Consider the following 12503-nt stretch of genomic DNA (forward strand, 5'->3'; position numbering starts at 1 on the left):
TGAACCGCGTCTCATCACACGCAGAGTCTTCAGTGAGGTGTCATGAGCATATGGGCGTCCTCAAACTTTTTGTTACAGGTGTACAGGTGACTTAGGCCGGTAAGTGTGACCTTCATTTGAAAAGGAAAAAATGAAAATTCTGTCATTATTTATTCACCCTCATATTGTTTTAGCCCTGTATGTTGCTGGTGTTTCTGTGGAACACACAAATATTTTTTAAACAATTTTCATGCACATTTTTTTTTTACCATATTCCATACAAAATATCATAAAATAAATAACCATAAAAATTGTCCATCTGACTATATTTTAAAGTCTTCTGAAGCCATATACTAGCTTTTTGTTGGAGAAAATACAAATTTGTGTTCACAAAAAAATATTTTTAATTTCCTTTGAATAATTATCAGTCACTATTATTTATCATTGAATAATAGTGATTTCAGTCTGTTCCTAACACAGAGCTGCTACATAGTTTACCAGACAATGAAAGCAATAGTACACCCAAAAATGAAAATTTGGTCATTATTTACTCGTTCTGACCCCATATGATGATGTTGTTGTTTCTGTGGAACACAATAATTTTCATTCAACCTTTCTGCATATTCCATAAAACAATCTCCATGAAATGACCATAAAAGTTGTCCATCTGATTATAATTACAGTCTTCTGAAGCCATATACTTGCTTTTATAAGGTAAAAGATGAAAATTTAAAGCTGCAGTCCATAACTTTTGGCACTCTAGCGGTTAATAAACAGAACTGCGTGCGTCTTGCGGAAGAACATTGTAGCCGGAGCTACTTCTCTCTGTTTATGTCTATGAGGAATTACGCCGGTACTGGGCTACTCCGCAGCGGTACCTTCCCGAACCAGTCTAAAATAATCCGCATATAAACACTTATTATAGGTGTACCGTAGTGATTCAGGACAAGCCAAAAACACGGTTTGGAAAATGGGTTCATGGTGTACTCGATTATTATATACATTTTGTACATTTTGAACACAAAAAAATTACGGACTGCAGCTTAAAGTTACTGAAAATGGCATTTGGTGCAAATTTGGAATCTGAGTTCGAATGCATTATCATTGAATTACATCTACAATTCAGTCTGTTCCTAGCATAAAGCTATTATATGACTTAAAAAAAAAAAACTGGACCATTTGTATAAGTGATGTGTGACATGCAGCCAACTATGGTAACCCATACCCCATTTGTGCTCTGCATATGACATACAACATAAAGGTGAAGTAGTATTTTCCATTTTGGCTGAACTACTCCCTTGCTACTGCTCCCTTAGGACACAGTGTGATTTCATTTCGACCAAGTGTAAGGTTAAAAGGGGCTTAAAGTTACTGAAAATGGCATTTGGTGCAAATTTGGAATCTGAGTTCTTATGCATTATCATTGAATTACATCTACAATTCTGTCTGTTCCTAGCATAAAGCTATTATATGACTTAAAAAAAAAAACTGGACCATTTGTATAAGTGATGTGTGACATGCAGCCAACTATGGTAACCCATACCCCATTTGTGCTCTGCATATGACATACAACATAAAGGTGAAGTAGTATTTTCCATTTTGGCTGAACTACTCCCTTGCTACTGCTCCCTTAGGACACAGTGTGATTTCATTTCGACCAAGTGTAAGGTTAAAAGGGACCTCATGTTGCAAATGGGTTATTCATTTTTAGATTAGTCCGGATGCGTTCCTGCTGAATTGCTTGTCTTGGTGACTGCGTGTCCTGAGAGGACTGTTGTAATGTGCAGTGTTTGCATCATAGAGCCGCACTAGTACTGCTCAGCAGCCAGTTAAAGTCTGCTGTCAGACCGTCTTTGCAGTGAAATCAATAATGTTACAAACCTTCCACTCTTCCGCCTGCCCTTAGTTCCATTTCTGTCTGTATATTCTCATATATTATTGCTAGAAACATTTATGCACCTTATTGATAGTTCAAAATGTTGGTTTATATCAAACTAAGCTTCGATAAGCTTCTTCGGTTTTATTGGTGAAAAGATGCTGCCCTTATCAGGAATATATTAAGTATTATCTGTTTTTTGTTTTATATGTGTTGCAAAAAAAAATTATTTTATTTTTTAAATCTTTTAAATATAAATGTTCATTTTATTTTTGCATGATTTGCTTTCACAGGCTTGTTTATTTCTGGGTTTTGTTGCTTAGTTTCACAAGTTTTGTGTTTGTGTATTTGTATTATAATTTTCATGTCTTGTTTTTGTGCTGCTTTAGTGGAGAAGTGTTTCTCATGCTCACTGACAGCTTTAACAGTCAAAATATGAGTTCATTACAGTCTGGCTTGAGGAAGCAGCTCGCTCTGATTACTTGAACAGCTGTCAAATGCTTCATCACTATATATTATCATCTGATTTTACACTGTCATAACAGTTCTGTTTATTTTCTCTTGTTTTCTCATTGTGTATTTATGTAATTTGTTCCGGTTTTCTTTTTTGTATCATTAATAAATGTATTTAATCTCATTGTTACGTGAAATCAGTTGTGTTCCATTTGTTGCTGTTTTGTGTGTTTTGGACAATCATTTTTACTGGTTTGTGTTCTGAAACTTTGTCTCAAAAAATCATTTTTGATTGCTGGAATGACAGCTTTACTTCAAAAGTCCAGTTTGACTATGGCTTGCATGAAAACCACAAAAAAACAATAACATCAAATATTTAAATAAAAGGATTCGTGTTCAAGGAAAACATGAAAGTTGCAGGGAATAATTTTTTTTCCCGGCTTGAGAAGTCATAGAAATTCATAAATTATTTTACATTTTATGATACACTTAGTATGAAGTATCATTTATATATAAAATGATTATATATTATTTATAGAATTTTTTATTGTATTTATACAAAACATTTTTCACCTAGAAGTTGCTTTTTGTGAGCATTTTTGAAATCTTCATCCAGTAATGGTGCATGATTGGAAAAGTCATGTAAATTAATTTGTTTAGCAGAAGGTGTGGGAACTTTTTCTGGATCTGCCATCCATTGTAGCTCTGCTGCCTTGCCTTCTGTTGCACTTCATGGTGAGCTAAGTGTTTAGTCTGTCTGTGCAAATCACAATTCCTGTTCTCATTGGCATGAAGTAATCAAGCCTTGCATTGATCCTGTTGATCCAGGATGAGAAATGAAACTGTACAGGGCACCTCATGGCTTTAAAGTTAACAAAACCACATCTTGGACTAAACTCTTTTCAGTCATTATTCTATTATTATTAGCTTTTCCTTGTGATCCATCATTTGTTAGAAACATAGCTAAATGAATTGAATTCATCTCTAGTTGTGTTGCTGTAATACCGTTTCGTTCCAAATGTCTGATGTCTCATTACATGTCCATTCATACAGCAGTGGTTGTCTGTGTGTGGGTCACATGCTCATAGCACAGTGTAACTTGACACACAGATGACATCTCCTCTATCTTGCTTTCTTTCTTACATGCTAGCGTGCAACAGCCTAGAAAACCTTCAAAGCAATATAAGATGTAAACAACCTTCAAAATGACCTTCAAACAGTTTTAAAATCAAGCAAGTTTGTCTAGGTTTTCTAGTTGACTTAATCTGAAATTAACATGCACATTTCTGGAGAATAATTACACATTAGCATACAGGAATAGTGTTTTGTGTTTCTATTTAAGACATTAAACTGACTTGGATTAGATTATAATTAAACACACGCAAGGAGACTGACATTTCTCGGATGATCTTTAGGCCCAAAGACACTGACAACTTCTACCGCTGGAAAGCAAGAATACTTCATATACGAGATAATAGTGAGAGGTATTGAAGTATAATTAAATAAAAAATAAAAACTTTAATTTAAACATTCATTTAAATTATTAAATCTGAATTTAAATCTGCATGGTCATTACATGTTTTTAATGTAATCTTTATGTACATTCTTCATCTAATGTTAAATACCAAGTGTTTATGTGTTGTAAAACCGATCATATTTGTATTTGACCATCTGATTGTTATTCGAATCGATGGTTTTGGTTGGTTTGTGATCACTTTTTTTGTACAAACTTTATTAAGAATGGCACAAATAGAATTTACAGAGAATGGCTTTGCAACAAGATGGGCACTTTTTTGTAAGTTGTCTGTATTTGTTGTCTTGAAGTTTGGGGTTTTGCTGACTACCATGAAGGGTTGCTGATGTCCCCTAGTGGTGCCTTTCTGTCCCTCACCAGCACTTGTCTTAAAGGGGTCATATGATGCTGCTAAAAAGAACATTATTTTGTGTATTTTTTGCATGGCTTGCTTGGCTAATTTATATAATCAGATCCTAATTCAAATCAGATGTATCCTGCTGCTACTAAATCAAATTAAATTATTTCGTTTTGATTGAGGCAAGGGTCTTTAATACAAGGTGTTGCATGGATTCTGCCATTAAATGTTTGATTTTAAGTTGTGATATGTGTTTAACAAAAACACACACGTGTTTAACGTGTATATATATATATATATATAAGAGTTATGAGAGTTCATTTGCAAAAACCGATAAACTTTCCAAAAAAAAAGAGCTGATTGCCGTGCATTATTCTCCACATATAGCGCGATCTGAACCCTAAACACATTTTGTCAAAAAAAACGGTTTTGTCCACTTTGAAGGCATCGCGAGTTCACGTTTTACTGCAGAAGCCGACAGGCGCCCTTGTTGTTTTTGAACAGAAGCCGATAAGTCCATTTTAGCGAATCGGGAAAAGCTCCGTGTATTGCGTGTAATCACATCCATACAGTTTATGATCACAACAACAACAACGTTTGTCAGGCATCTACATTGTCATCTGAGGAGATTACAAAGATTAAACTAGTGTTTCTCTCCCTCTAAAACATGAAATGTGGAGTTGTGGTTAAAACATGAAATGTGGAGTTACCTGGTTTTGCTATAAAACAAACTTTTAATATGTAAAAAAAAAAAAAACATACTTTCAATTAACTTTAATTTTGTAAATTACCTGTATTTGTTTAAGTTATTACTTAATCAAAACAACCCAACTGCAGTTTGATTGATATTACTTGAAATAAGCAATTAAAAAAAACGTGATTTTTGGAAAATAAAAATAAAAATGGAGTTATCGGTTTTTGCAAATGAACTCTTCAAATATCAGACTTAAAATGCAACCTTCTTCAGTATTATACAGTATGAAACGGGATCCCTTTGCCTTTCGCTCAATCCACCTGAAAGAACTGTTGAATTCAAGTGTTCATATTTCAATGCACTTGATTCAATTTTTCATTGTCTAGGCTATTTGCTGTTTCCTCTCACCAGTTCTCTATTAATTTCAGTCTGTTAGAGCTAAAGGAGACACTCTGGAGGCCTCCGTTTCTGCCCACCATCTGTCCATAATAACTTGTTTCTATTCCACAAAGGCTCTTTTCTATCATTCCAGGTGAAATCTGTCATCAACCTCCTCTTTGCTGCCTACACAGGAGATGTTTCTGCTCTCAGAAGGTACCGAGTTCTTCATTGCCTACAAGTATTTGGAGCATTTTTTGTTCTGTTTCTGTAATATTTTCATCATACGCAGGTTTGCACTGTCCTCCGTGGACATGGAGCAGAGGGACTATGACTCCAGGACGGCGCTTCATGTAGCAGCCGCTGAGGGTACAACACTGCACATGCTGTCACTATTTAGAAGCCAAGGACCAGTGGTGTCTGTTAGTTTGGTATCTGATTGTTTGCCGGCTGGCAGTCAGTGAACTGTAAGATAACAAAAAAGATGACAAACAGAAAGTGAGGCTGTATTTTACTTGTGCATTTTGACTCAGAATGTGCATGTCCTTGTCACTGTGCCATATAAATTTGGTAACGGCGCCACTTGGTGGTCAAAAGTGGTAATGTTTTAAATAATGGTGATTAGCAATGCTGCCCAACCTTACAATGTGTATATTTTTTGCAACTTATTTAAGCCTTTTCATTCTAGTTTAATCACTATAAATGTAGGTCCTCAAATACTGTATTGCTGGGGAATTAACTATAACTTTTTTCAGTACGCTGCATTTTTACATCTAAAGTTCAGTCTGTAGTGTGTTGCATAAATGAAACTATTCCTTTTGATTTTAGGACATATTGAGGTTGTGCGTTTTCTGTTAGAGGCCTGCAAGGTGAATCCTGGTCCCAAGGACAGGTGAGCAAACACAATCAAAATACTTTTGATTTTAGAGCAAATATTCATTTTCTTAGGCTTTTTAATTTGGAAATAGTTGATTGGAAGACATCAGGATTCCCATGATGGTCTTGGAAAACTTTTCAGGAATTAAAATTTTAATTGGATGTTGATAAAATCCTAAAAAAAAAGTCACGTACAAGCCACGGAAATTGATTTCTAACAAGAATTAGGTTGAACTTTCTCTTTGTGAGTGCAATATGTCTAAAATTAATTAAAATGCATTTTCATATTACATTTCAATTACAGTTACATTAATAAATACATTAAAATAAATGTTGATTGTGTACATATATAATGTGTTTTTTTAATTATTATTATTATTGCCATATATATATATATATATATATATTTAAAAAGTCTAATATATTGGATATGTGAAGGATTTATATTATTATAATAAATCAGGGGAGAGAGAGAGATTGATTTACAAAATAATTTTATAAAGTTTCTATATATTAAATATAAATACATTTTACACTTCTCATAATAATAAATTATAAAATTGGAGATTTAAATCTCTAACATTGTAGAATTTTTTTTTTTAAGTTTTGAATTACTATTGTAAATTAATTATTTTTAAACATTCATTTTATAATACTATTGCAATAAAAACATACTTCTGTCTTAATGTTAATAATAATAATAATAATAGTGTTGTCAAATGATTAATCGCATCCAAAATAAAAGTTTTTGTTTACATAATATATGTATGTGTGCTATGTATATTTATTATGTATATATAAATACACACAAATGCATGTATATATTTCAGGAAAATATGTTATGTTTATATATTAAATATATTTATTTATAATATAAATGATGTGAATATAAATATAGACATGCAAATATTTTCAAAATATATACTGTATGTGTATAATAATAAATATACACAGAACACACATATTATGCAAACAAAAACTTTTATTTTATATGCGATTAATCGTTCGACAGCACTAAATAATAATTATTATTATTATTATCATCATCATCATCTAATAGTTATACAGTAATAAAACAACTAGAAAAGATGTGGAAACCATGAAAATAAAATAACATTTATGTCCTTTAGGTGGGGCAACACACCTATAGATGAGGCGACACACTTCGGTCATCACGAGGTGCTCGCGCTTCTACAGGAGTACAACAATAAATACAACCCACCGGTGAACACTGACGCTGATAAAGAGAGCACCGAGAAAAACCTGGACGGGATGCTGGAGACGTAACCATTTCCACTAGCACTAGAGGACACTCTTCTGGAACAGGCCAGTGAAGGACTGCTCCATCTCAATATCAGTGTTTTTTGGGGGGGAAAACATGTTTTTTTGTCAGTACATTTTTTTTAGTTTCACGTTGTCTCCTGTAGTTTTACATGCTTTTGTGAGACATTTTTGGCTTGTTGACAGCTTCTTCCTTGCAAGAAAGGGCGTAAGTCATGATGATGGCCATATTTAATGGTGCGAAACGACTCTCAGTAGACGCTATAATTGTATGTTCAACCCTTTCGTGCCTGTGTAAAGTTGATTGAGGTGTGGGGAATGATGACTACAGCGATGACATTGCTGTCCCGAGGGCAAACGCCTAAACTCAAAGAGTATAGATTGACACCAAACAATCCTGTTTAGGAATTCAGGAGCATTAAAAACAGCGAGATTTGGCACGGTTGCGCAAACGCTCACGACATTTAAAAGCTGCCGGCCAACATATCTTCCTTCTTTATGTTGGGAAAACAAAAATGTAGCTTAGCAGAACGTAATGAAAATCGAGACGCGAGACTATTGCATTTCCATAACCAAACAATCGGTCGAGTGTTGCCACGAATGACGATTATCATTAAGATAAGGAATGCGAGAACGAGTCGTGTGTAAAATTCGAAATTATTTAAAGGCTTGCATGCATTTTGTACATGTGTATCACTTTTATTTTATTATACTTCACTATTTGAACATTTTAACCACTGCCAAATACATCGTTATTTTTTAGTATTTTTTTATTTTAGTCTTCACCTCATTACCAGATAGATGGTCTATATATATTCGTCAATGCACTCATAGTTTAAATATTTACATGCAGAGCCCCCAAAATGACTGCATTTTGAGAAAGCACACAATGTTGTAATCTGAGAACAAAAGCGATCAAAAATAAAATAAAAGACACTGCATTTGTGCAAACCATCTGTGCATTTACGTATATTTTATGAAGTGTTACATTACTGTAAATGTAGTTTATTGTAAGACAATTGTTTTAGTGGAAAACTGATGTCACACTGGGACCAAACACTTGAAGAAAGTCAGTTGGACAAAACTTAAGTTCATGTCTAAGTAAATGAATGTAAACTGTTTTAAAGACACTTCAGCACTATTCAGTATTCTTTGACGCAAATATTTCTATTAGACTGTATCTGGCTGACTCAAGTCGGTGTGTGTACATGTGCAGTTAAAGCAATGGTATATAAAGATTCATCTTTTGATGTGCAATAATGAATAAAATTGTGTTAGTAATTAAAAGGGTGTAATTTTACTTATACATTATACATACAGTGGACAAACCCACACAAAACACTGAAATTCTGACTGGAAAAAAATGTCCCAGTTAACTGGACTTCAAATATATAACTCAAAAGTAATAACATTAAAACCTCAACTATCAGCACAAATCATGTTCAGTGTGAAACAGTGCAGGATGAGCTACTCACCAAAATATAATACTAACCATGAGCAACACTACCAGTGATGCAACAAGAATATTTTCTTACATTTATGCGTTTTATCCAAAACGACTTACAATGCATTCAAGGTATACATTTGATCAGTTATCTGGGAATCGAACACATTTGCATTTCTACCCTCATTCTCAACCAGTTCAAAACCTAAATCCTCTAGATCAGATGAGTCTGACAGATCATGTTCAATCGTGTCCAACCCGTGGTCTTCATTGACATGCTGTTGTACCGTCTTGGACTTTCAAACCAGAAAGTCTGTCTTCATTTATCCCTCCTACAGCTAAAAGAGAACAGAATTTTACTGTATTCCAAATGTCCTGATGGTGTGCAAAAGCACGAATATATAAGAGTCTCAGAACAGATGCATATAATATAGCATTTTCCACTTTATTATTTGGTGATTATTTTGTTTCCTTATGGCTTAGTAAAACTAACTCTTATATTATTTTCTTTATTGTGCAAGTCAGTTCAACTGTGAGATCAATGGTCAATAATGCAATGCATAAATGTGAATGAGTCTTTATTATCAGATGCACTGGTATAGTAGCGACCAAAAGCAACGTCTCGTGGGATGTCTGGGTAACGGTAGATGAGGGGATTCACTGGATCCTTCTCTCCATCAGTGCTGGTATAGTCACGGATGATGTTCGGTAAAGAGATGTTGTTCAGATCTGTTCTAGCGTAAGACTTTGTTGAATGCACCACTGGTTCACCACATGTGCTGACATGATAATATCATAAGAGATTTTTCAGACACACCAAGATAGTTATCACAACATAAAATATTCCAGTTCAAACCAGCACAAACCATCCTTTGAACATTCCACCCATGTCATGATGATTCCTCCCCATTGAGAGTTTTCACTGAAGCGCAGAAGGAAAGTGCTGGGGAGTTTTTCACTCAACAAAGCCTTCTCTCTCTCCTTACTCAAAAACCCCATAATGTACCTGTACACAGTAAACGTATGGTATATGTAGTCCATGTGACTCATGCACTATAGTCCAAGTCTCCTGAGGCCATACAACAGCTTTGCTTGAAGCCTGAAATTTAAGCCCCCTCTCAAATCTCGAACTCTTTAAAAATCTGCCATCTCTTGAGCCGGTTTTGACGTCAGTGATTTGAAAAATGGCATTGGCTTTCACATGAATGACACGATAGCACCATTTAGATGGTGAAGGTTAAACCCCTTCAGATTTCTTACCCATCATTCCAAATGTTGGGCACATATTTTTCAGTAAGGTCCAAATGTTCATATATCCACTGCCAGAATGAATCACCAGACTCGGCAGAGACCTAGATGAAAACACAAAAGTTATTCTACACAATATAGTGTGATAATAAAAAAATACTGCATTTATCATGTTATTTCACACCACAAAGAATCACACCTATATAAGAGTATTTAATGTCTGCTCTTTGCAGTATCATGTTCTCACTAAGTTTTGTTTTAGCAGTAAATCATGTGGTGACAGCAGAGGAACAAACAAAAGCGAGGATGTTCAGGAAAGCGAAAGCAACTTTCCTGTCTTTGTTTCAATCATTTGTATAAACTCGCTTTATAAAATGTATTCCGGTGGATGAGTCCTTCTGGGTCACCTTGGGCTTCTCGACCTTAAAAGTTTTAAAAAAAGAAATGTGCTATTCATTTAACTATGAGCAGATACTCATTCCCATTTCAAGAGGTAATAGAGAGCACAAACAAACACACTAAGAACTTTGTCGGCCAGCGTTCTCAGCTGCTCAGAGTTCAGAGCTCGTTTAGTGGCAGAAGAAAACTGCCAGCTTAAGACCTTTGAAAGCTGCCCCCATTTCACAGGTGGAGGATTCAAGAAGAACGACAGATTCTGAGAGAGAGAGAGAGAGTGAAATAGACAGCAATAGTCAAAATGTAAACCTCAATAGAAGACAAAAACATTGATGAGGGGAAATGGCCGTACGTGGGGTTCACTGCAGAGCACGTTGTTACCATAAGATGGAGTAGGTATCCAACCTAGGTAGCCAACCACTGACCAACATCACCACAGGAAGACATGTGATCTGTTTGAACATGTTATACGATGTTGCAGTTACAAGAATTTAATGTTGTACCTTTGTCTCAAATAAACACTGTATTTCAAAAGTCCACTTTTAGCAGAAACTTTACCGATAAATCAATGCATAGTTCAGGCAGATTGAGCTGCGTGTCAAAGCTGATTAAGTGCAGCTCCTCATACATATTGAGTGAAAACTGAAAGAAAAAGAAAGCTACTTAAATAGCAATAATCAGTAGTCACTTTAAGTGACTTTTATTTATTATTTTGTTCTACCTCTTTACTTCTGTTGCTAGGTCTCTTCTCCCTTGCAGTCTGTCTTAATTAGAATGGGAAATCAAGAAAAATTAAGTCAGTAATTATAAATGATCATTTATTTATTATATATTGTAATATCTCAGTGTTTATCATCATACCATATGACGGAAACCAGCGGCTAGACATCCACTAGATTCATCCAAGGTCATAACTTTGTTAACAATACTTAAGAGAAGGAAATGTCTGCATCTAGGACATTACACAACAATTCGTTGCATCAGTGAGGACCTCTGACATGCATAAAAAACTAAATGTATTGCTCTATATATGTATTTGTAATTATGAGCTAATTCAGTAATTGTAATTATAGCATTTATCTGTGCTCTTTGGGTTAGTGTAATATGTTACATACCCTTTCACTGTATCCATCTCAGAAAAACCTCTAAATGAGAAAAATATCCATAAATACACAAACACACAGGTCATATATAAGCACTGCTTTGCAATAACATTCAAAATGTATGAATCAGGATTTCTGCATCCAAATTTTGTTTTCGATTTGTCAGAGATTTTTATTAAAGAATATAAACTATTCAGAAACATTTGATAGACAGATAGATAGATAGACAGTCATACAGACAGATAGATAGATAGATAGACAGACAGACAGTCATACAGCCAGACAGAGAGACAGACAGACAGCCAGATAGATAGACAGACAAGACAGTCATACAGCCAGACAGAGAGACAGACAGACAGCCAGACAGAGAGAGAGACAGACAGACAGACAGATAGACAGACAGACAGAGAGAGAGACAGACAGACAGACAGACAGCCCTAAGCCAGACAGACAGACAGACAGTCATACAGACAGACACCCACATGAAGACTTCGGCCAAATACAGGAAATACGTCATTTAAGTAATTAAGTGGTCAAGTGCAAAGACTGCAAGTGTGGGTATTTGGACAAAGCCCCTGGCTTGTGTTCCACTCCACTTTTAGACAGGCACTCGCGAACTTCCCTAAGGAATCCCTGCTGCCATTTTGAAGTGTGTTCCACTTCGTGAAGTGGACGAGGGAAGTTTATATGGACAGACCCTCGGCCCCTCGATTTTGACCGAGGGAGTGAGTCTGCTTCATATGCACACTTCAGGCCGCTCCATAGACCACAATGCAACACAATTGTGACGTCATCGCAGATCGCGTTTAATTTATCCCAGAGCCATAGAAAGAGATATTAATATATTATATATTAGAGGTAAAAACGATATAAATACTGTTCAGTTTCTTGCACAGACCGATCA

At 35.1% G+C, this 12503-nt stretch overlaps 1 protein-coding gene across 4 annotated transcripts in view; it reads left to right on the forward strand.

Annotated features, from left to right (window-relative positions):
• The window catches only part of glsb (glutaminase b), a 55679-nt gene extending 46536 nt beyond the window's left edge, over positions 1-9143 (forward strand). For 2 of the 4 annotated variants that reach the window (XM_016539247.1, XM_016539248.1), the window contains exons 15-18: positions 5406-5467; positions 5544-5620; positions 6080-6143; positions 7258-9142. In XM_016539247.1, the coding sequence (XP_016394733.1) occupies positions 5406-5467; positions 5544-5620; positions 6080-6143; positions 7258-7414 (360 nt within the window). In that variant the 3' untranslated portion in view covers positions 7415-9142. Of the gene's footprint in view, positions 1-37; positions 769-5405; positions 5468-5543; positions 5621-6079; positions 6144-7257 lie in introns of those variants that run through there. The other 2 variants (XM_016539254.1, XR_001638527.1) reach the window with 2 other exon arrangements.
• The last annotated feature ends 3360 nt before the right edge of the window (positions 9144-12503 follow it).

This window comes from Sinocyclocheilus rhinocerous, unplaced genomic scaffold, assembly GCF_001515625.1.
Source record: "Sinocyclocheilus rhinocerous isolate Xijiao unplaced genomic scaffold, SAMN03320098_v1.1 scaffold1569, whole genome shotgun sequence".
Taxonomy (NCBI): domain Eukaryota; kingdom Metazoa; phylum Chordata; class Actinopteri; order Cypriniformes; family Cyprinidae; genus Sinocyclocheilus; species Sinocyclocheilus rhinocerous.